This window comes from Apteryx mantelli, chromosome 1 (genome assembly GCF_036417845.1).
Source record: "Apteryx mantelli isolate bAptMan1 chromosome 1, bAptMan1.hap1, whole genome shotgun sequence".
Taxonomy (NCBI): domain Eukaryota; kingdom Metazoa; phylum Chordata; class Aves; order Apterygiformes; family Apterygidae; genus Apteryx; species Apteryx mantelli.
This window is the reverse complement of record NC_089978.1, coordinates 11178196-11202901: the sequence shown is the minus strand read 5'-3', so window position 1 is coordinate 11202901 and position 24706 is coordinate 11178196. Positions and strand designations below refer to the sequence as shown.

Here is a 24706-nt window from a genome sequence, read left to right as displayed (position 1 = left end):
ATTCTCACCACACATTCCTCAAGGAGTCCAAAGGAAAGAGATCCTGTGAAAGAAGTGACAGTGCTCCAAGTATCAAACCTTTCTCAAATATACGAGGTTGAATCAAAAATATTCAGAAACAGCTGAAAAGACTGGTTCATGTCCCAGTCATTTTACTGGGGCTTTTCAAAAAAGCCAGAGATTAGAAAAGAATCACACCACTTGGGTATTCTGGTCCAGTCACAGCCACTGTCTTAAGCATATGGCTGAATGTCTATGTCCAAATGAAAAGCACATCCAGTTTTGTGATTTTGTTTTTCTGTCATTTCCCAGCTGCTAATAAGCCATCACAAATTCTGAACAGCAAGGATTTTTCACACCAACATCTCACTTGACATATACAAACCAGATGGAATTCCACCTACAGAAATTACAAAGAATGAGCATATTGGTGTATTATTAGCATTTATATAGCACCACAGGTGTAGGCCTGGCACATAATAGACAGAAAAGTGACAAGAGCTTTTGGAGATTGCTATCTAAATTAGACCTCATATGATGATAATATCAGTGGAGGAAGAGGATAAAAATAGCAACGATAAGAAAGTATGAAGTGTATTTATTCCTATGCCTACATCTTTTAAAGAGGCAACTGCATCAGCAATACTGAGGTTGAACCCAATACTGAGGCTGAACCTGGAATCTCATGGTTAAAACAGCAATGACCAAAAGCCTTCTACCATTTGTGACACAGTCCTAATTCCATTAGTTATTAGTTGTGGCATGTTCTTACGCTCCATGGTTTAGCCAAGTTTATGCACTTGCAATGTATGGTGAGCTATTCTGTTCCAGTAAAAGTGAGCATAACATACAGTATAAATCTGTGCCTTGAATCAGCCTAGTATGCTGTGGAGACCAGTGTAAGGAGCGACATTACTACACAAGAATTTTTGTGTCCCTCCTGGATCATAACTATTTTATATATATTTGAAATTACCTGTTGATACATTGCAAGAGCATCCCTGAGCTATCTCACTCATTTCCTGGGAAGATGAGAAAAACAGCATATAAAGAAGTCCAAATAAATTCCATTCATCCACAGGAGACAGAAGTTTTGCCTTGATAATGGAATGTGCAGATGCTGCTGGCTTCCCCTTTGGAAGGGGGAAGGGGGCACAGCAGTTCAGATGCTTCTTAAAGAGTGTGTGGACAGAGCAGCTAGAACTAAGTTTTCCAAAATAAGGGAGAGGGAATAAAGCTACCACCTCCTATATCAGCTTCCCTCTTCTTTCTGTTTCTTCCCTCTTTTTTCAGTTTCTTTACCTCCCTTACTTTCTTCTCGTTGCAGATACTGCAAGTTCTGAGACACACAGCGTAAGGAATGCAGTATCTACCCTGAATGTTCAAATATTGCCTGAGTCCTAGGACATGCCCTAAACAACCCACCATACATGTTACTAAACCACAAAGCCAAAGTTGTAGTATCTTGTCTTAGGTATCCTGAAACACCTCAGAATCACTGGAGCCAAAGAAAAATGAGCATGACATGGTGAGGTCTGAAGTACAGCATGCCTGGAATGGAAAGTCACATCTGTGAGGAGGTGAAAGAAGCTGCTCCAAACCAAAACCCATCTCACTATTAGCTGTCACTAAGCATTTCTGGCCAAGGCCAGAGCTCAGAGCTTTTAGACGAACAGTACCCCATAAGGCTCATGTCTCTTTGAGTCACTTTGTGACAAAACCAGAAACAGATCCACTGGCCTCCCTATTCTTTTGCTTGGGTCTTTTCCTACTGGAATCAAGGTATTATCAGCACAGTACATAAGATAATTTATTTCTGTATAATATACAGAAATGTATATTTTTTTACAAGCCATGGTTTGTAAATTGTGGATTGTAGCTGGTCAGCAGCTGGGCCCCAATGGTTAATACCTAATGATAAACCACAGGCATAAATTGAAAAATGAAAGGTTCCGTTTCGATATACGGAAAAGCCTTTTCACCCTGAGGGCAGTGAAGGACCGGTGCAGGTTGCCCAGCGAGTTTGTTCGGTCTCCATCCTTGGAGGTTTTGAAGACAAGACTGAATAAAGCCCTGTGCAACCTGGTCTGACCTCATAGTTGACCCTGCTTTGAGCAAGAGGTTGGACTAGAGACCTCCTGAGGTACCTTCCAACCTGAATTATTCTGTGATCCTATGATTCTACGATATCCTTCCATTCATTACAACTCCCTGGTCTTGGGAGCTGCTGTCAGTCAAGGAAAAGAACAGAATTTATGCAGACTCCACCTCTCCAGCTGTGACCAGAGTTGGCTGCTCTGCTCCACCACATTACTATCGGTAGTCCAGCAGCTGATTTCAAACTGCTTACACAAGCAGAGATGAGCACAGCTCTAACCTCAAAGATCTTGACTACCAGGAATTAGTTTGTCTCAGCTAAGCCAACACTTAAGTCCTGTGGTGAGAGCATCCTAATTCAGAAATGATGCAACAGACTTGCGAACCAAAGTCCATAGTTTAAGCTTCAGTCAAATATGCAACTTTTACATGGCTTGTATCGTGATAGCTAGAATTTATTTTAATACAGGTGTAGATTCTGTCCATCATACCCATGGGTATGCTTTCATTTCATTTGATGTACACATCTACTGCACAGGAGGGTCATTGTATGAAGTTCTTTGGAAAAATTTGGCAGTATTACTCGGTGGTCATATGATAAGAAGTACTTTCTTCAAAAAAAAATGTTGCTTTTCACTTCATCTCCAGATACTTTAATGTTATTGCTCAGATAAGTGGTCAACAGCACTTGACAATGTTAAAGAGTGAATTTCAACTCACTGCAGAAGTTGAGCAAAGAAGACTTTCTATGTTGCTTGAAGTTCTAATTCACTGAAAGAGAATTAGCACACAAACCTTGTACTGACTTCTTGTATAAGAAAGGATTTCACACTTGGGGTCTGAGTTAGTAATAGTTATACTTCCGCACTACCCTGATAGATCTAATAAAGAGTACAGATGCTTAAAAGGTAGCTGTTGCTGTACTTAGCTTCTAGTTGCCAGCCCTTCCTTAGTCGACTGGCTTATAGCACACACCTCCTTGTTCACATGGCTGGTTCAGTTTTTTGAGCTCTAAGACTCAATGGACTGGAAATGTTTCTCAGTGCGGTTACAAAGTCCCCAAGAACTTATTAACAGACAGAGCTTGCAATGCTGAATAATTATTTATTTTGTCAATGATGTCCCTCATTTGTCTGGTAGGAGGTAGATGGCTTTATTCACTGGAACAAGTCAATTGTGTTGACTTTGTTCATAAAAGTCAAATGCGAGCCTTGCTTCTTAGTATCATCCCAGAAAATGAGTCATGTGAAAGGACATTCCTTTGTGCATATACAACTATTTTTTCATTTTTGCTGGTTGTTTAAAAATCCTACTGAGGCAAATAAGAAACAGCCAGTTGCATATGTACCCGTGCAAATATTTTGTCATATGGTTTGGACAGCTGAATACAAAGCATGTAGCTTCAGTAATTAGCTGTATATGCTTTGGCATTTGTTGTTAAGTAATGACACTAGCCACTTCTGCCTGGAACAGTCTTTATGGAACTCAAGGCTGGAGTAGCTGTATCTACTCTTTAGAAGACTGACAAGAAGAAGGGATATAGGGAGAAGTATGTTCTTTCCAGAATTTCCCTAAGAATCCTTGAAGGCTAAAGAGCATCTGGCCTTTTATTTGAAAGTTAAAAATTGATCAAGAACTCCTGGGTGAATGAGCAATTATGTGTCTAAATGCTAGACGCTGCTATGCCTAATTTGTAGCTTGTGGAACCTGTGCTCCCTTACTCACAGAGAGGAAGGAGTTTGAGGTATACACTTATGAGTGTAGACAGTTTACCATGGAATACTTATCATGTTTCCCACCATCTGTCTGTCTTCCCCTCTCTCAGAAAGTCCCAAACTCGCTACAAAGATGTCTCAGCAGTTCTTGAAGAAGCTATGGTATAGCCACAACTTGCAGCCCAGCATATTGAGAAGAACCAAAATGAGCACTGGTTTGTCATAACCTATATTGTAAGCTGGGGTGGTTTCCTGTAGTGGGGCCAAGAACATCCAAGATGATGCTGGATAAGTAAGAGTAAGAATCATAGTGGTTATCTCAAGAGATATCAGCACCAACTGTTAGACTCCTCAGGACCAAGAACAAAAACCTTCATGCTGAAAAGGGAGATGGGCAACACACCTACAGACTGCGTAGAGTCTTTAACCTCACGTCTCTTTGCTATTTAGGTGACTGGGTCAGGGCTGGGGGCGAGAGTGAGACTGACTCCATCTGAGGATTTTCTTTTCTCAAAAAAACAAGCAAAGTTCTACTTGCTTTTAAAATCCAACTGCTAAGGGTTGTGGTTTGCAATGAACAAACATGGGTCACAACCTACATCCATATCTGGGAGAAGGGACTGGACAGTTTGAATCCCACTTTACCAAAACATCGTAAATCATTACGTTACAATCAGCCTTCTGGGTGCTTTCTCTCTCTGGACCTATCAGCCCTGACCTTTTTCTACTCAGGGGCACAGAATCAACAGGAGAGAGCTTCTGCCCCTATATCCTATCCACTACAGTGGTTAGGGCACAGCCCTGAACTGTGTGTTTAAAAGAGATTTTCTTTAAATGGATGTTGTCATATCTAGTACCACTAGAGTGGTTCTAGAGTTAAGAGTGTAACAAGCTTTATATTTTGTTAGGTACTGGGCCCTGCCATTGTATATTATCTGCCAGCTATTGCCAGAAATGTCCCTAAGGAAACTTAAATGAAACAATGCTAAGATTAAGCAAGAGATTAAAAAGTTATGTCTTCCAAGCTGAGAGAGAGTTGCTGAGAGAATTTACATGTCAAACAGGGAGAGAGCTCTACAATTCTGGACTTTGGTGCTTCAGTTCTGGATACATCCTCCCCAGTAAGGGAAAAATACTCTTTTTGAATCCAGCTGGTCAATAAAAGCTGTTCATCACTTCTCCCTCTGCAACATGGATAGTGGATTTGTGTTATCATTCTCTGGATTGTGGCAGACAAAATCATCTAGGTTAGCTTAACTGATGATCTAAACTAACCTGCCTAATTTTGCCAGAGATGGATTACAGACCATTGGAATGAATTGCTCCACTGGCATAAAGAGCACCTCCAGCAGCAAGGAATGATAAAACAGGTGGAGACAGCAATGTCTCCCATCAGCACAACTAAATTTGAAAGAAGATATGCCTCCATGGTCTTCATCTAACTTTCTTTCCTAAAAAATTAAAAATCAACTGGGGATAATGGTGGGTGTAAGAGCATTTCCCATTATCTGGTTAGCCAGATTATAGCATGAGAAAGGCTAACAGTTAAGTAAAATAGTGACTTTAATTATAATCACTTGCCTAAAGGGATTTAATGTGAAGAGATGAGAAAAAATTATCAATAAATGAGGTGCTACAGAGAAGTACTATTTACCATGACACTGAAATCCATCAGATCATGGGGAGGTCTTCTAAGAAATGGTGGAAGCCTCAGCTGAAATGGCAGGTCAAATTACAAAAAAATATTTGCTGTCCAAGAGTTGAGTAATCCTCCAGTAACAAAGTGTTGCATGAATTGACCTGACTCTCTGAAAGTCTTCTCTGTCTGTTCTCAGCTGTCTGGTGCACTGCTTTCAAGCAGTCATAAGAATAAGCTACGGGCCAAACCAGACATACAGAGTATAGGAAGATGGTAAAAATTTGGTGTCCTTTCCCAGTAAAAGCATAATGAATTTTCTTTGCTTCTAATTGTCTTCATATTAAAAAATGTCTTGATATGGACAAGGCATGACAGGAGTAGATTTTGGATGAGAGAATAAAAGTAGGTCTTCATCTTGAAAGATATGTTTTGTGAGATCACTTTGTGGCTGACAAGATGTATTGCCATGTCTTTACTCTGGTGACTAGAAGGCTTCTTGCTTAATTTTATTTGCAAACAGCTGCAAGACCCAGCATGCGATGAGAAGAACATCGCTGACAGCCCAAAACCTGTTATGATCATTATGCATCCTTCACACTGTATGTGACAGTCTTCCCATCTTCATGCATGAAACTTCTATTTTCCTATAAGCAGTGCTATAAAAATTAATCAAGCTAGCTAAATAAAAAGCTCTGAAAATACACCCAATGGTTAACAATTCTTAACATATTAAGCAGAGAGAAAACATGATTTTTTTTTTTTTTTAATGTAGACTCTCACTTCAGAAGCTATGTAAAGCTTGAGCTCATCTAATGGAGGATATTACCTTGTTAACACTGTTAAATGCACTCCACTTGGGTATACTATTTGCAAAGAACACGATTGTCTAGGTTCTGTGTTCTTGTAATAATCCTTCCACTGTTTTTAAATGCTCTGGTTTTGAGGCTTCCGCAAACTGTCATATGTAGTCTTTCGCTGATGCTGATATTGCTGATGCTGCTGCTACTTATCCTACTTCTTTCAGTGTCTCTGCTGCTGCCTGCACAGTGAAGGCTGCAATGGATATCTGTTTCTTTACTTCTTCCCAGGCTTTATGTTGATCAGCTTTGCTTTTAATGTCAAACATGGCATCATAGATTCCTGGGAATGATTCTCCTGCATACTTATTATGGCTGCTTGGAGCAAAGATGACATGTCTGTAGGGAAGTTGAGAAAAAAACAATATTCTGCATTAGGAAAATAAAATGTATTTTTTGAATAAATATAATCTGTATCTATATCAGCTGTCAAATTGTTGACATTGAAGATGCAAATAAATAAGATACTGATAACTGATAGTACCCATAATCTACGAAGCAAGAAAATAAAATATGAGCTATGTTATTCCACATGAATTCAAGAATTCTGTAGCTAAGAAGACTTGAGATAAAGCTGACTAAAGTATTTCTCCTTTGCCTTGCCTTAGATGGAAGGGAAAGATAAAAAAAGCCAGCTCCCTTTCTCACAGACATACAGACATTCTCTGACAGTTAAAGGCATGCTTTGAGGTAAGAAAGCGATACTTTAGCAAGAAATGTCTCAACAGATATTTTAATCAGAAGTTATGAGAAGTATAAGGATTGTATACCTTAAGTTCACTTGCTGGAGGTACTTTTTAGTGGAAAGATTGTTATTTTGAATTATGCAGAGTGGGAGAAGGACCAAAAAGCTAGACTTGACTTGACTATTCTGCCTTTCAAGAAAGATTTATTTCTTGAACTGGATGAGAGAGCTACTGAATTCACTTCAGTGCTATTGAAGTATTTCACTCTACACTGTATTTGCTAGTATGGCTATTCTGCTATAATCAGTCAAATTTTAGATGTTCCAAGTATACCCTATTTTTATTCCTAGTCACAATAACTTCCTAAAGATCCTTTACCCCCGAAATGATTTGAAGTGAGTCCAGTGCCAAACTTTTATATCTGGTTAAAAGCCCACTGAAATCACTGGAAATGGATTTACTGATCTTTATAGGCTTCTGACAAGACTCTCTCGCATTCTGTACAGTATATCTCACTGAAATTTCCCCTAACATTGTCTTCCCTTTTAAATCTTATTTCTCCTATTTACCTACTTTTACTATGTTGAATAGAAACATTACAATTCCTTTGAGAGACCTGTAAATCATAAAGGGATTCTCATAAGGTACTTAGGCAGAAAGTGAAAAACAAGCATTCCTTACCTGTAGAATGGCCTGCCAGGCAGTCCAAGAGGATCAATGAAAGCCCTTTCTAGAAACATGAGCTGATCATTTAAAGATCTGACAGCAAGTAGACTAAAAAGAAGACAACAGAGGAATATGTTAGCTGCAAAGTGTTTGGTCCACTTTCATCTTGTGCCAGAACACTCACAGCTCTGGATTTATGAAGGAGAATAGGCTGTTGAACTTCAAATGTAGCCCACAGAAGACAGCCCATGTCAGCTAACCTGCACAATAGAACTACACTGATCTAGACTGTTAGACAGTCTGATTTATAACCTGAAAGTCTCCTACCACTGTTCTTAAAGGACAGGGAATAGTGTCAAAGAAAACACAGATGTATCAGATATTTTCTCTCATGCCATATCTTACTCCTGAAACTCCTTTTCATTAGTGTGCTTAGGCAGGCCATTCTTTTCTATGACAGGTTTTTAAAGACCCTATTTTCCACAAAGCCCAATAAGACCAAATTACCTCAAAATCACCTCAATAAAGTCACATTTACTTTTATGTAGAACCACATCATCTGAGAATCAGGAACCTTGTGCTGTTAGAATCATCCTTTGAGTCACTCAAGAATTGTTTTTTCTGACTGCACAGACTATAAATTCCCTAGAGCACAGATCCTCTGTGTCTGTGTGCTTTGAATAGCTCTGAGCATAGTACTGATGCTCAACAAATAAAAGAACTGTTAAGAAGAATGTACTGAATGTACATGGATTTTGTAGTCTACACCCCAAGCAACTTATTGCAGAGCTTCAAGGGCACTCACCAAGAAAGACTGAGGTAAAATTTTTATCACTGTAAGCCTAGAGTACTCTATTAATATCAATGAAATTGTTTCAAATTTACATTAGTGTAAATGGAAATAGAATCTGATTGATTGAACTGATGCTTAGATTTATGCCACCCATCAATGAAATCATTCTGAACTGAACTTTTTCATTTGCTGCTGTGCTGTATGATTCAGCAGGACACGTTATTTGCCACATGGAATCTCTAAGATCAATGGTAGAGTGTTTTCTTCTATATTTATTTTGAAACTTCATCTACATCTGCTGAAATATTTTAGTGGCTCAGAAAAATAAACAGATTGAGATTTACATGGTATTTCAAATGTATAAACTTTGATAACTGACAGGAGCTACAGAATCAAAATAAGTAAGACAGGAAAAGATCTGACAGGGCAGGGAAATTTGTAAATGGAACATAAAACAGAAACTGGCTAAATAACTGCAGAGTTCTAGTTATAAACACAAATTCTCTGCTCATCCAAATGAGCCTTTTTGAAGTAATATGATGCACTATAAATGCACTATAAATATGAAGCCCATATAAATGTCTATCCATTAGGAAATTATTGTTAATTCATTTATCTTTAAAATTGCTACAATTAGAAAGATGGCTCTTATTCTCACCTTCCATATGGTAAGCATGCAACTAAATCTGATTCTTCCCAAGAAATGTAACTATAAATACACATATATAGAAGGAAGTTTGGTTTCTCATTCTGGGCATGGCCTACAGACACTAAATTAAGAATAGAGTCAAAAGCTAATAAGGACTTTTGGCGTAGGTGGCGCATAGAATTTCTGTAAAGCTTGTCAAAAAGCCTGGCAAGACTACAGTCATGGTGTAGTTATTCTCTGCATTAAGTGGTACCAATATCTTCAAAATTACAGAGTGCTGACAACTGAAAACGCCAAGTCTGCTATTTTTTTAATGATAATCCAGTCATAAAACCCTAGGATGTTTTCTGCACTTGTAGGAACTGACACACCTGAGCTGGCTCTGCTTGTGCTGACAACAGTCTCATCACATTCATGTACGCTCCTGGCATTGCTCCTGAGCTAAGACCTGTCGAGAATTGACACTCATTAGCTTGGACACTCTTCAAAGTTAACACAGCTAGATTCCCAGTCTCTGCAGTGTCTCAGATGTCCACACTCAGATGTTCAACACTTCTGCATTTTGTTTCATGGAGTAACTAGACCCTTAAAGACAAGACTCCATAAGGACTCCAAATGGAACAAATGACTGACAGTCACTTGTCACCAAGATTATTTGTGGAATTAAATACAAGTGAAGACTATGCTCTGTGAGCCCAGAGAACTACACAGATTACTTGGCTGGAAAAAAAATTGTTCAACTTACTTATTGATATCTATTTGCTGCAGGCTCTCATGAAAGTGAGCAGCGACTTCTGTAAAATTCTTCACAGCTGAAAACAGAGCATCTGGAGGGAACAGGACAGAAGTATTTAACTTCAGATTCTGAAGAAATCATTTAACAAATCAAATTCTTCAAATTAAAACTACTTATCTTTCACTGTGATCATGATCTGATGGTTCTTACTGAATGAAAAACAAAATCAAATGACCCCATATTCCTATATTAAAGAGTAAATCTATGTGATCTTGTGTGAAACCTTGCATTGGAGAGAACAGAAATTAGTATTTCTGTGCGTATTGTTATTTGCTACTTAAAGAAAGTAAAGCACAGATTGCCAGAACTGAACTATTCAGGCAGGTGTAGGTTTTTACAAACCCAACAGGAGCAAGCAAGTAAGCGAATGAATAAGAGAATGAGGATATATGTGTGTGTGTGTGTGTATCTGATAACGGTTATTAGTAATCAGGTAAGATTGAGTAGTACATAATGATGCCAATAAAATATACCACAATAAAGAGGAGGTCTCTCAGGAGACAGGTTGTGAATCCCTATTATCTGAATAAAATTTCACATGCTAGCACAAGATCCTTACTGCAGCACCGGGATGGACCATGCCTGCCTGACCAAGCCCTCAGTCAAACATCTCATGAAGCTTGCAATTGCCATTGCTGAACTGAAACCATAAACTGAACTAATGAGAAGTTCTAACTGGATATAAGGAAAAATTTTTTACCCTGAATATAGTTAAGCACTGTTGCCCAAAGAGGTTTTGCAGTCTCTGTCCTTGGAGGTTTTCAAGACTGGGCTGGATAAAGGTCTGAGCAATCCTGTTTTGAGCAGGTTGAGCTAGATGACCTTCTGAGGTCTCTTACAATCGGAATTATCCTATAATCCTATGATCAGAATTGGACAGAGAAGTATCTAGCACCACGAGCTGCAAAGCAGTGTGACTTTTGTAGGGACCAAGAAAGAGGTATCTTGCTAGCAACATGAATGTATGGTGCACAGGTCAAATAACACATGGCTGTATCTCACTGTTAGCTCTACAAGGCAGTGGCACAGTTTCTACACTAGTATGCTAGTGATCTAAACATACTCAAATTCCAAATTATTTGAGAATATGTCTCTTGTTTTATTCACTGTGCACACAGCACAAGGCACAAGTAAGCAACAGTTCATGACTAAGACTTGCATTAAGATAAGGCACTGCTAGCACTAACAAAAGAGGACTGTGATGAAAGATCGTACGTACCAAAGGATACACTGTATGTCGACAGTTCCTCTTCATGATTCTTTGACAAATTATAGATGATGTAAGCGTAATTGCTCACAGCTGCTGCATAATCTCTGCAGTCAAAAGGAAGGACAACGGAGTTGGCCAATTCAAACACCAGCCCTCCCCGTACCTGAGCTACTGTCAGATGATTCTTGAAAGTAGGATCATAAAACCTCTCCACAATTTCATAGGTTTCATAGACACTGTGGTAAACTGGATAGCTGCTATATTTTTCTACATTCTGAAACAGAAACAAACAAAACCAAACAAAACCATTATTAAGGTCAGCTGTGGACATTCCAGCTTTGCTTGAAAACCTTTGCTGTGAAATTCAAGGCATTATAAAGTTAAGCGTTCAAGTCACACTAGTCCTCTCTAGCCACTACAGAAAGTCAAATGAGAACTGCTCAGTGATGGCTTTCTTAGACACTGACCTTATGATGAGATGAATTTTGCTTTGGAGATGTCACTCTCTACTGACCAGGTATAAGGCCTAGGTAAGTAGCTAGGAACAGATACATAACTTTTAGTTGGCTAAATTTAAGTGCAATTGCCCCTCCTCTCTTTGACTGGCTCTCAAACAGCCATTTTTGTCCGTGTCTTTGGATATGCCTTTTCAGAGGAAAAGATCTCATTTAATAGATTGCTCCTCATACATTTCTGAGTCGGTCTCATCTCACTGCACACTGCAGAGCCAAATCTATCTTCTCCATAAAAAAAGAACCACTGCTGAATTCAAAGCTTCATAATTCTTAAGTCATTCATAAGTTATCATAAGCCACTCATAAGCCTTCACTAGCCACAGGCAGTTCTGAGCACATCCATTTACTCAAAGCAAAGGTCTGTTATGTTCTGTTTGACTGACACCAAGTTGACCATTATTCCTATTATTAAATAATTGGGTTGTAATAGCACTTAACAGCTGGGACTCCACTCTGGCACACTAAACAGAACCAAAAATGATATTCCTGTTCCAAAAAGCTGGCAGTCCGAACAGCTGAAATGCAGTTGATATTATTCAGACCATTACAGGGGAAACATAATTACAAAGACACAGACTTACCCAGTTTTTACTGTAACGGGCTCTGCCAGAAGCGATGCCAAGCCGTTGAAAAAAGACCTCAAAGTCATTGCCAGAACCCAGTTTATTTATTCTTTAACAAGAAAGAGGAAAATGCCTTGAATGACAATACTTAAAGTATAATTTTTAGTATGTTTCCAAGTACTGTAGCAGTTATTTATTCTCTAGCCTCAATCACTACACAGTCGTTTCCCAGCATGCTCTTTCTGTCAGTATTTCATAAATTGCCTACGACCCCTACATTACATGCACCTCTTACTAACTGCCATATTCTCAGAAGGCCAGACTCGTTGCAGAGAATCAAATCAAACACTCAAGAGGACAATTTGACTCACTATCTTTAATCACTGAAAATACCCAATGATCTTCCTTCTGCTGCACTACCACCATCCCCAGGCACTTGGAGAAAACACAACAGTACCAGTATGACTTCATATAAGAGAATCAGTCTTCAAGACTGTGTAGAGCACTCCTGGTAATTTTGAAGGATAGTGTTGTAAATACCCGCCTTGTATGCTCCCAAACTACCCAAAACCAGAGGCCTTCCAGGAGATCAGAAGTAAGTGCAAAGAGAAAGCTGCTGTGTTAGCATCTTGTTTGCCTGCCACTGGTTTGTGCATACTAGCCTGATGTGTCTCAATCTTTATAAACTGCAGCAACACTTTACTTTTCATACACAAAGCCTCCTGTTCATGCTACAAAGGCAATTTCACAAAACTGTTGTACAATACTGTAGCTCAACTGCAATCAACAAAACTTTGAGATTTATACCAGCTGAGAATCTGTTTCTTTTAAGCACTCAGTTTTTCAAGTGGATATTTTTTTTAAAACCCACACTCTCTAAGCTATAATAACTTCTGGCGTACCCTTTATTTCTTTTGTCACTGACCTGGGGACCTCTTTATATTCTCTCGATGGGTTTTTTTTATACCAGCTCTCATATAGAGATTTGCCTTCAAATCCCTCATCAGGACTTGGTATCTAGAAAAAATGTATTGTAAAGAAAGACAAAAGGTACAATTTTAAATATTACCAAGCAACAAATCTACACCCAGCCATCGATTCAAGCCTATAGCTTAGAGAAATGACTAACTTATAGACTTAAGTCCCTCAGCCTTTCTGCATTTCCCCTCAAACATTTCAAATGCATGGCATTTTTCAGAGGAATCATTTATTTGCTAAAAATATGTAGTTTTAGATGGCAAAAAAACACAGGGAAGCAAAACATTTCAAGTCAATATTTCCAATATGAAATATTCTGATTATTCATTATGAGATTTTCAGCCATTTAATTTAAATATTCAACATGTAAAAACCCCCACAAGGAAAACTTCATGTTTCACTTTGGCAGAAAGATTCAAACAATTTTGTCTTTGGTTAAATCAAAACTGATTCTTCAGTTTTTTAGTTCAGGCAAACGATTTTCATGGATTCAGTAGCTACCTAAGAAGAGCAAAATGTAAAACAGTTGTACAGTAGTCAGCATAGCTGCTATAGAGATATAAAAATCATCATCATAATAAAGTTCATTCCTACCACTATTTTCAGACAATTCTTTAGATTACTGAGCAGAATAAACACTGTAGGTATTTTTTCTTCTGTATTCTTTATTGACAGGCAGTTGAGGTATTATTATTTTTTCTAAGTATTACTCAAGAATAGCAATCAAAATAAAAATAATATATTTGCCTCTTTTGGTCATGAAGCCAATTGTTCACAGAACAGTGTTAACGCATTTTGCCAGAGATTAGTTTAGGAAGGGATCATGAAGGACCTGCTTCCTGATCAGCATTCTTTGCAGACATTAGCTACCAACAGACCATGGTAACATGCATTTGTCAGCCTTTTGTTACTGCTCCTTAGCTTTAGGAAGAGTTATGCAACCATGTTTACTGGTATTTAGGTCAACATTTTAACAATGATTCTTGGTGTCCAAATTGAGACTCTGCAGACCTGATTTTCTGACAGTTTTGAACACCTGCACTTAGCATTGGTTACCATGGGAACTGCAGGTGATCAGCACTTCTGCAGTTTAAGACAGAAATATCTTTAGCTGGGCACCTAATCTTAACAGATTTAAATTTTCTTTACTGTTTTTCAATTGTGAAAAGTGATTATTCCGAATTTTTACAGTTCCTTTACTTTTGAACCAGGCTAACAGCAGCTTCCAAGAAATAACAAATTATTGACCTTGGAAAAGACAGATGGGTGAATATATACAGCAGATGAACACAGATACAGTAGATACACAGGACACATAGAGTAACTGAAGATAAATATATATATTTATACATATAGATATATATTAGACACACACACTTAGAAGACCAATTAAATGCTCCTGAATAGATGCCTCCAATACAGATTGAAAGACTGAAGAAAATGCCAAATTAAAAGGCTTATTAGTGCCAGCCTCTAAGATTCACTCTTAGAGCAAGGAGCATCTTACATGTAAGACAGCGAGGTTATTTGCCGAGAATTACTTGGCTGTTAACTTAAAAAGGATGGCTGCAGTTATAAAAGAAAGCAACATCTGACATCGCATTTTATACACAGAACCCCATCCAATAAGTGAGCACCAAAGATCCCTGCTGGAACCAAGTCCTCAAAGGCCTAGTTCTGCACTTATTTCATAGACTTGACTCGTTTACGCCACATATAAGCAGGTGGCAGTGAAACAGATAAACAGAACTTGACACGGCTGGCTGATAATTTCAAGCAATGTTACCTCTTTGGTCAGGCTGTACACTAGTCTGTACATCAATGGTGTACAATCTACTCTTAGTGTGTAGTTTCCTGAAAAACAAGAAAAACTGTTTATACTAGGAAGCAAGTTCTACTCACTTGAGGCCTTGCGCCATTATTTGTAAATAAGAAGGGAACTAGAGCTATACACCCACTACAAGGAAGAAGCTGAATCTCCCCTATGTAGAAGGGTTCTCCTGATTCAATGCACTCAGTGCACTTATACTGGTTTAGGATGAATTACAATCCAGCTTTTGAAGCAACCCTTATGCTGATTATCCCCATTATGAGAAGAGAAGCTGACTCTAGAGAATTTACGGAGGTGCTCACAGGGGCACAGCCTTTGTTCTCTCCCTCCTCACAACTTCCCAAACGGTGTAGTTACTGTGATGCACTTCTTCCCCTAAGCAACATGAAATATCTGAAGGATACTTATGATTCTGGGTTATTGTTTCCCTGTATATGTACTCCTGGACTAATGCAATGATATTATCATGTTGAAGCTTTCATAGATCTCCAAGCAAAACAGACTCACAGTCATCTGTATATACAATCACTGTTGCTGTAAAATGCAAGTCAAGATTATATACCTTCAATGGAGGAATCTGCATTGATATAAGCCACTCCTCGTGTCTGTAATACTTTGGCATTTTCCTGTGAGAAGAAAAGAGGAAGAAAATGCTGATGAACTTTTTTGCCTCAGAACTATTTTCACATTTGCAGGAATAAACAACAGCTGTTTCAGAGAAAGACATCAGATAACCTCCTGTAGGCAGTCATATATTCTTGCTATTTAGTAAGGAAACGTGTGTGTGTGTGTGCGTGTGCGTGTGCGTGTGTGTGTGTAAGAGAAAGAGAGAGAGAGAGAGAGAGAAAGACACAGAGGGAGAGAGAGAGAGAGTGAGCAAGCTGAACATACCTCTCTGATACAGATTTCTCAAAGATCTGCTCTGTGAAAATTTCTTTGAATGCTCATTGTTTTACCTCAGCCCACTCTGTCGATCCTAACAAGCCAAATTCCTCTGCATCCCAGCTTGCAAATATCACTGTTCTCCTTGGCCTCCATCCTGCAATAAAAGACCATGAAAAATATATTACAGAAATAGAGACCGCCTGGTACATACTGGTAACTAACATGAAAACAAATGTCAGTTTGGAGGGGCTCATCTTTTATCCTGACCTGTGGAGATACAGGAAAATTATGGATCGCCAACTCCTTTACTAATGTAATCTAACAATGCTTTACTAATTTTTTAGTGATCTCAAATCTACTGCAGTATTTGCAATATTGGGCCAAATACAGTATTCTTTTTCTTCTCTCAGCTTTAGTGGCAATGAAATTTTCTAGAATTCAAAACCATGGACAAAGTTAAAAGTATGTGCCTGTGTGTGAATTCTTGAAAGAACATTTTTCTGCTCTTTTGATTCCGTTCAACTCAGTACACATTTTAAACTGATGTCTAATCTAACAGTAACATGTGTTTTGATATGTTTCATTTCTATTACTGCATTTCTTTGACCTGTTTCCCAAATGCTGGATTTCAAAATCTAAAGGAATTCCCTGTAACTCTGACATATCACATTCCAAGTGAAGATCTTTCACTTAAAGTTCTGCATTTGATTAAACTCAGGCGAAATGGAACTGGCTATATTACCCTGCATCTCCATCTTTGCTCAGTTTTCTTTCAGGCTATCGGTGCCTTTTCATCTTTTGCTCCTGTTCTTTTTTTCCTTCTTTTTCCTTTTCAACTTGGTTTCCAAAGACACTGTTTCCCGTGATATCCAACAACAGGGTGGGAATGGAAAGGAAATTAAATGCCAATAGCTTTTAAGTGCAGTGGGTAGGCAAAGAAAGATCCTGCAGCATGGTGTTTGAGTCATGTCAGAGTTTCTTTCCACGGCATGTCAGGTGGAAGACAGCATTTGCTTTGACAGCAGAAACTTGGTACAGCTGACATTTGACCTTATTCTAATATAACTAGGCACCAGGTATTTTAACCATTATTTCCTACTATCTTTATATAGCTCATTTTCTGCATAACACAGACATGCTTCACTTGTTCTGGGGTCTATCTCCAAAGCACATTCAGATGATCAGGAGGCTCTGAATGTTGCTCTTCTGAAGCCTCAGTCTGCCAAGGTATCAGCTTTAAAGGACCATTGAAGCATGCAGTTTGACCAGTCTCAAATACACAGTAACCAATTATACCTGAATGCCATATTTATTTCACTATCCTCCCCACATCTTCTGTGTTTTGTTTTCCTCCAACTGTACTTTCTCTTGAGTAGAACCACCTCAAAGACACGAAGGTTGTAACTGGAACTGTAATTAAGCTATTCCAGAGATTAGTGAGATACAGTATTTGATATGATGCATACAATAGTTATAAACTTATTAGTGATACCTATAGTAATATCTAAATTAATAATTTTCATTTCAAGGCCTTGATTTTGCAGAACATATAAGCATGTCTTTAAGTATATGCTCAAATATCAGAAAAATCAATGGGCACAGCTGAAAGCAGTGGTTTTGGCATGCTTTATTCTTTCATTACATTACCTTCCTTTTTTAGTTTTCCAAAGCTCCTCACAATCTCATGAACCACAGCTGCCCCACTCTGAGGATCAATGCCACCAAATACCCAAGAATCACGGTGGCCTCCCAGGATGACATATCTGTCTAGAGAAATTAATTATGGAGGTTTATTTAAAGAAATAATTTATTTTTAAAAAGGTTTATTAAAAAAAATCCTACTATAGTAATGTTAATGGGAAATAATTTCTAATTGTCTATGTAGGTGTCAGATAACAAACTTAATAGTTTATAATATGCATAATGGAATGGCAAAAGACATTTTAACTCTTCAAAGACATTTTTCTGCATTTTAAGTCAATGTTAAAGAACTTGTCAAACACAGTAACTCAATCCCATGAGACCTAAAATAGTCTAAATTCCAGTGCCTTAATGTTTCTTCTATTATTAGAAATATTACAACTTTCCTCTGAAGACAGAAGCATCTTGCCACATTGTACAATAGAATGTTTCATGGTAAAGGTGATCAGCTAATTATATTTGTTCACCATGCCAACTTGCAACATTGAAGTATGCTGAAGGCAGTATTTCTCTGAATATAATATTCAGTCAATTATAAAAATGTTGTCAAAAACATGATGGAAATGTGATTAATATGATAAAAGACAGACTAGACCTCTGTGATACTATAATATGGTAAACGTGTTTCAGGCAACAGGCAAGTGTTGCAGTCATAAATTAAATGATATTATCATCCTAGAGATGTCTTTAGGTCTGTTTTTTTAGGGTGTAAAGATCACTTTGATTACAAGAGACTGTAAGAAAATCAACAAATCAATAATGGTAGAAATTATATCTTCAGATAGAATGCAAAATCTTTACAGACTTGTGCTATTCTCCATTTCTATTTGTTTTTTGAACTCCTACAGCTCATAATACTATTTCAGATTACCAGGGAAAAATATCCACTTAAGAATATTCTTTCAGTTGCAGTTACTTGCCTGAAGACAAACATTTCTGTCTAGGTTATGACTTCCTCTCGAAACTCAGCATTTATAGTGAAAGTGCTGATGTACCCTATGAAAACTGGTGCAGTAAATATCTCAACAGAAATGCTCATGTAGCGCAATATCTCAGGGAAAACTCCCTTCCTCATTGCCCCCCTTGTAACTATAACTAGGTGCATCTAGAGATCACCGCACGCCCACATAACACTGAGGACAAATGACTTTACCTGGTTCCATTGTGCCTCTGATGGTTCCGATCACATTGTAAATCCTTGTTACTTTGTTGTTACTATGAATGTGTATTTTCACCTTTCTAGCATATTGGAAAGAAAATTCAAAGTGAAAATCCACCAGATTAGCTAATAAAACATCTGACATTTTTTAGAAGTATATAATATAAATTGTTTGTAATGAAAGAATTTTGGCCAAATTTACCCTCCATCAAACCAAAGTAAATCTGATAAGGTTCCACTGCAGTTCTTCTGGATTTATACTTGTGTAACTGAGATCAGCATTTGGTCCTTGAAAGCTATCTATTGTTATTGATGTCAGTAAGATTTATACTGGATGAGAAGCTCAGAGCTCCAAACTGAAGACTATTTTGCTAGTAGATTCTTTTTAAATTTGGGAGAGTAAAAGAAAAATGAAATCCATCTAATGCTAAAAAGATAAATAGTTCTAATCATCCAGAAAACGGTGTAAATCAGAACTGACTCCAGCACAATCAGTGCAATCATGCTGGTGTGACATCTCAAGAATCAGAAAATCACAAGGCTTGAGTTGCATTGCAGAGACTTTTGTTTATCTACAACACAGCTTGAGGCTCAACAATTCATTCTCAAGGACTGGCTGCATATTTTTCAGGAAAAAAAATTCATGTGGTTTGAATAAGACAAAGAGAAAAGGTCAAATGGTTCATATGAAGTCAATACAGTAGTTCAGCCAATATTGAAACAGCTAACTTTCAGTCCTAACCGTAATCACAGTTTAAACACAAAAAAAATTACGTTACAGTTAGAGCACTTTTTCTGGAAAACCTAACTTGTAGATTAATATTGTTTTATATAAGGCAATAGTTAAGACCAGAAGCTGGACCCATATAAATTAAAAGAAGACTACACAACCAATTCTGTTCTGAAAAATATCCAGGCTCATCAAAGAGTTTGTGAAAGTCTAGAAACTTTCCAAATGAAGTTATTTCAAGTTTTGCTTGAATCTAAAGCAATTCGTACATATCCGTCCAATCAGATGTAAATTTGCTGAAGCTTTGCACTGAGTTCACTTCAGCACAGGAAACAGTCAGAATCAAAAGGACGATCTGAATAACTCCAACTGTTCCACCTTTGGTCATATTCTATTGCCATAGCTCTGTTTCCCTGATCCTGAACACATTTTCCTTTTGAAGAAAAACCGACCTTGTAGAATAATTTGTTGTGAAACCAGGACCGATGTTGTAAGATACATTCAAACTTCCTTTCCAGCTATTGTGTGGTGGTGCAGGTCCTCCCATGTTACTATTAGGAAAAAATATATATATATGAGTATCAGTTACAGTATCTTGCAATAGCAAAAAGCACAAGTGAGGAACCAGGACCCAACATTTTAGGTCTCATACAAAACAGACCAAAATGACGGCCTTTGCCTTGGAAAGTTTGCACTATAAGCTTCCAAAGGAGAATTATCCACGTTTTCAGCTACATAAACACTAGTAAATTAAACATGTACAGGAATGGTCCAGGGCACTGAGGTCACCTGTTCATGGAACAAACTACTCCTATGCTGGAATACTCTCTCAGCCATCAAAGGTTTTGCATACAAACTGTCTCTTGTAAGCGGTCCCTGGAATCTTCAAATTCCTTGAACTGCATTTGCAACTCATTCAGGAGAGTATTACTTGGCACAGAACAAAAACATGCCAGGGATCCTTCTAACAGTTTACCAGTACAGACAAGTGTGTTTCAGTGCCTGTCTCTGGGCAATTTAATCTGGTAGTATAAATATAGCTGATCTGTTTCAAAGACCCCTAAATTTGGAGAAACATGGTGAGTTGGTTCAAGTCATCTTCTTGTTCCATTGTCAAAGGTAAAATTTTCTTCTCAGTTATCCAGTTAGAAACTCAGTAATTCAGCAGATCAGAATCAGCTCATGCTTACTCACCTACACTAAAGGATTTACATTTTTGGTATGAACTTGTGAGGAATATAAAGAAAAATACTAAAAGGTATGCTGGATGTTCTGGTTCTTATTAGGTAAAATGCCCTTACTGTAAGCAAAAGCAAGTCCTTTACTGCAAATACATACTTCAGTCAAGCTTTGTTTCACAGAACATTTCAGCATGTCTTCAAGGTCTCAGTATATTTTTATGTAAGAATATGACAGTATGAAAAACTAGAAGTTATAACTTCTCAAGACAAAAGTGAAAGTAAGAACCCAGTATCTTCAAAGGGCTTATATTTCATTTATAATTCTTAAAACCAAGATCTATAATTATTTATAATTTAGAGTACATATTAAAGAGAAATATCTAGTTATACCATAGTTATACATATTAATCTCCTATACAACTACTAGTTGCCAGTGGAAAAAAAACTTCTTAAACTTATACTTTTATTATTATGAGCAATTATCCTCATAACAGTGATGAGTGTAAAGTTTGGAAGAAAAGACAGTTTGGAGACATATTAGCCCATAAAAGTTTGGGAGGAAATATGTGTTACAGTGTTAATGAATACAAGACATGAAAAGACACCAAAGACATTAAAATTCTGCCTTATATGCAAATAAGTAGCTTCAATTTACTTCTGAGGAAAACTTGCATATAGAACCAGGGCAGAATTTCTTTTCCCAGAATGCAAGCCTAAAGCAATGCAAAGCACTGTTATCTGTAAACCTGAAACAGGCAATTTTACCCACATTCTCTGGAATTATCATATATTTTATATTTCTGCAGATACACAAACTTTACTTTAATGGCAGGAAAATTTATTTATTGAGTGTACCAGCTGATGTGGATGCTAAAAAATTCAAGTGTTAAGATTATTCTCTCAGCAAATAGGAATTACACGTGTCCTCCACCAGGGAAGAAACCTTTCCATCAGCTGAAGAACCAGAGAATGTTTAGCAGTAAAAGAGCTGAAAGTCCTGAAAGTCAGTAAGATTTAGACACCTTTGATATTTTAGCCCAAATTTGCAGAAGGACTCAGGCACCACTCCCAGTACCGTCCACAGACATCAAAGGGATACTTGCATTTTGCTACAGAATTAATGGCACAAAGTTGGACATCTCCAAAATAGATTGACAACATGTTGCACATGGATTAAAAAGGATCCTGTGTGTGTGCAAGTAGGTATGTATAATTCGCTAGCAAACTTCAAGACAGAGTAGCTGGTGAGTAGGATAACAGGTCTACGAGCAAACTACTGGAGAGACCAGCTACCGGAGAGACCAGAGGGTCCAAGTCTCTGCTGCTGAGGACACCGTAGACCATAGGTCTGGACCAGCTACCAAACAGACCTGTTTGTGTTTCTGTGTGTGTAATGAGAAGTGGTTTGAATACTAGCAACTATAGTGGGGCTGCAAACCTTGGGAACTCATATGTCCAGGTGCCAGCAACCGGGGAGACCAGAGGCTTTGGGGCCAGCTACTGGATAGATTGAGCGTCTAAGGCCAGCTACTGGAGTAATGCATACTGTGTGCATACATATGCATATATATTCCACTAGCAGACTTCAATTCTAATTAGCCAGAGAGGACAAGCAGGATTAGGTTGTCCATGTTGTTAATGTTTGTGAGTGCTGCATGTTTATGTGAGTGCTAGTAGGGCACTGTTTTCCGTTTGTGCTGATCTACGTGGCTGGCTGTGTGGGGGGGCATTTGTGCGCATGTCTATTTGGAATACACACTCAGCCTTGCCACTCAGACCTGGTGACCTAAAGCCACAGTAGTCTCACATCTATCAGGCTACTGGATTCAGCAGCCTCTAAGACTTTGTACCAATTACATTCCTTCAGATGGCTATATATGTGTGCATACAAAGCAACACAAATTTAAGTGCTTAAAATAATGTTTGAGGCAAAAATTGACAAACTTCTGAATGCTGTTGCAACTAAGTCGTTAGGAGAAGTTTTTGTGAGCCAGTAAAATAGTTAGCTACCTAAATTCCGCCTGGAATGCCAAAATCCTTTTGATGTACTAGGTCTTAAGGCTAAAATTCTGCTTAAGCAGGGGAAATCAAAAAGAGATGTTAATTTGTCAATTCATAACAGATAATTGTTTTTCTTTATTTTCCCTTGCCCCTACCCCCAGAAGAAAACAACACTTTAATACTTCCATTATAATTCATACCACTCTGGAGATACAGCCACGTGTGAGCAAAGGTGAGTTCAACATTTAACAACACCCCAGTGCTTCAGAACACTCATGTCAGCATTGTGACTAAGCACTGTAATGTTCCTATTTCCCAAATGCTCATTTAAGATATCTGTGAACAAGCTTTCTGGCACCAACACAGAACACTTGTTTGTCTTCTGGCTCAAATTAAGATTCCCGCAAAGCTGAAAAAAAGAGAGGAAAAAGTACCTTTTGTGAAGCAGGGAACCAGAAGACTGGAGAATATGCACTAGCATATAGTGTTCCCTTCCCTACTACCCATTAGAGCAATCCTTGATGTACAACCATGCTAAGTGTCTTTGTTTTTAAGACTACTGTGTTTTTGTTTTCATAGGATTTCTGCATTTAATCTGCACATGTCCAGTGTGTATCTATTACTACACATACATATCTTCCAACCAGAGATTGTGCTTAAATTTCAGAATAACTTAATGCATGCTATTACTGTTGTGGAACTGGTTGTTTTCAGGATTAGGATTTGTGTTAATATAATGCTTGGAAGTATGGTTCAGGACTATACTATAGTATAATAATAGCACTGTTTCACATCATTCAAAAATCTGAAAGCAAAATCACATTGTTAAAGCTATCCCAGTATCAGGCCTCATGAATAAACATACTGAAGGACTGTTTTGTAATCTCTCTTCCTAGTTAAGGCAGCTATCACTGTCTCTGTGTAACAGATTGTAAAAGAAGTCTTGAATCCTACAAGAACAGAAGAATTTGATAGAATGAATGAAACAGGGAGAGAAGCAGTGAAGCAGTGAGAAGTCTATTTCACCTGTGTCCTAAGACAGAGCAGCTTTGTCCATCCATTCATGAAAGAAGCTTGCCTGACTTATTCTTAAACCCCAACCAACACAGACTTCACAGCTTCCCCAGACAATCTATTTATGCACTTTAAATTTTTCCTTACATCTAAACTGAAAAGCCCATACTTGAATTACCTGAATATCACCTGAATATGGTGGCTTTCATTTTATATCTTACTCTCAGCAGTAATAAGTAGGTGTTTATTCCCCTCCTCTCTGCAGCTAGCTGTTTCAGATGTAAGGACTCTCATTACATTTCCCTTCAGTTTATTTTTTCTAGGCTAAACAACCACCGATGGCTCAGCCTTCTCTTTCGCTGTGTTTTCTAGACCTTTACTCAGTCCTTCTACTATATTATGAATTCTGGTAAATTGGTCCAAATCTTTTTTAATGCAGTGCCCAAAATTGGACTCGATATTCCCACAGAGGCATCAGACAGAGCAAAATGATTACTCACGTGACTTAGATATAAACTCCTCTACAAATACACACACACTATTATGTTCACCTGCTGTCCTGAACGGTTTTCTGTGGTACTGTTACCAACCCTGGTATCCCCTACTCTGTGTCTGTACAGTTGATACAAGTAATTATTCCTACATGCTAGAGGAATGCTGCACTTGCCACTCAACTGCATCTTAGTTTTTCAGAAAATTTATTTGTTTTGTAAAGATCACTATGAATTTTAATGCTGTCATCTGGCAAGCTGGCAGCCTGTCTTCATGGCCCTGGCATATTTAATAAGCACACTTTGTAGTTTTTAATCCCCTATAACATTTCAGAGTTTTCCCAGGGTCCTTATCTTAGTTTGAGAGACCACGTGCCTTCATATAACAGAGAACAAAGTACTGGTCCTGTCCCATCAAACATGAATGATAAATATTTCCTGGACAAATGAATGATTTTATTGGTGGTCTTTTTTGTAAGATGGGTATCATTGCAGCCCTACAAATCATTGACTTTATTTAAACTAAAAAAATAGTATATAACTTCAGTA

At 38.0% G+C, this 24706-nt stretch overlaps 1 protein-coding gene across 2 annotated transcripts in view; it reads right to left on the bottom strand.

The window, feature by feature from the left end:
• Nucleotides 1–2851: 2851 nt before the first annotated feature.
• The window catches only part of LOC106495541 (putative N-acetylated-alpha-linked acidic dipeptidase), a 36568-nt gene continuing 14713 nt past the window's right edge, over nt 2852–24706 (bottom strand). The window contains exons 8-20 of one of the 2 annotated variants that reach the window (XM_067289451.1): nt 19923–20021; nt 18735–18820; nt 17528–17647; nt 15952–16034; nt 15558–15621; nt 14951–15018; nt 13112–13203; nt 12205–12295; nt 11118–11382; nt 9848–9929; nt 7676–7768; nt 5467–6647; nt 2852–2868 (exon numbers count right to left, since the gene is read on the bottom strand). In XM_067289451.1, the coding sequence (XP_067145552.1) occupies nt 6458–6647; nt 7676–7768; nt 9848–9929; nt 11118–11382; nt 12205–12295; nt 13112–13203; nt 14951–15018; nt 15558–15621; nt 15952–16034; nt 17528–17647; nt 18735–18820; nt 19923–20021 (1333 nt within the window). In that variant the 3' untranslated portion in view covers nt 2852–2868; nt 5467–6457. Of the gene's footprint in view, nt 2869–5466; nt 6648–7675; nt 7769–9491; nt 9551–9847; nt 9930–11117; nt 11383–12204; nt 12296–13111; nt 13204–14950; nt 15019–15557; nt 15622–15951; nt 16035–17527; nt 17648–18734; nt 18821–19922; nt 20022–24706 lie in introns of those variants that run through there. The other variant, XM_067289459.1, reaches the window with a different exon arrangement.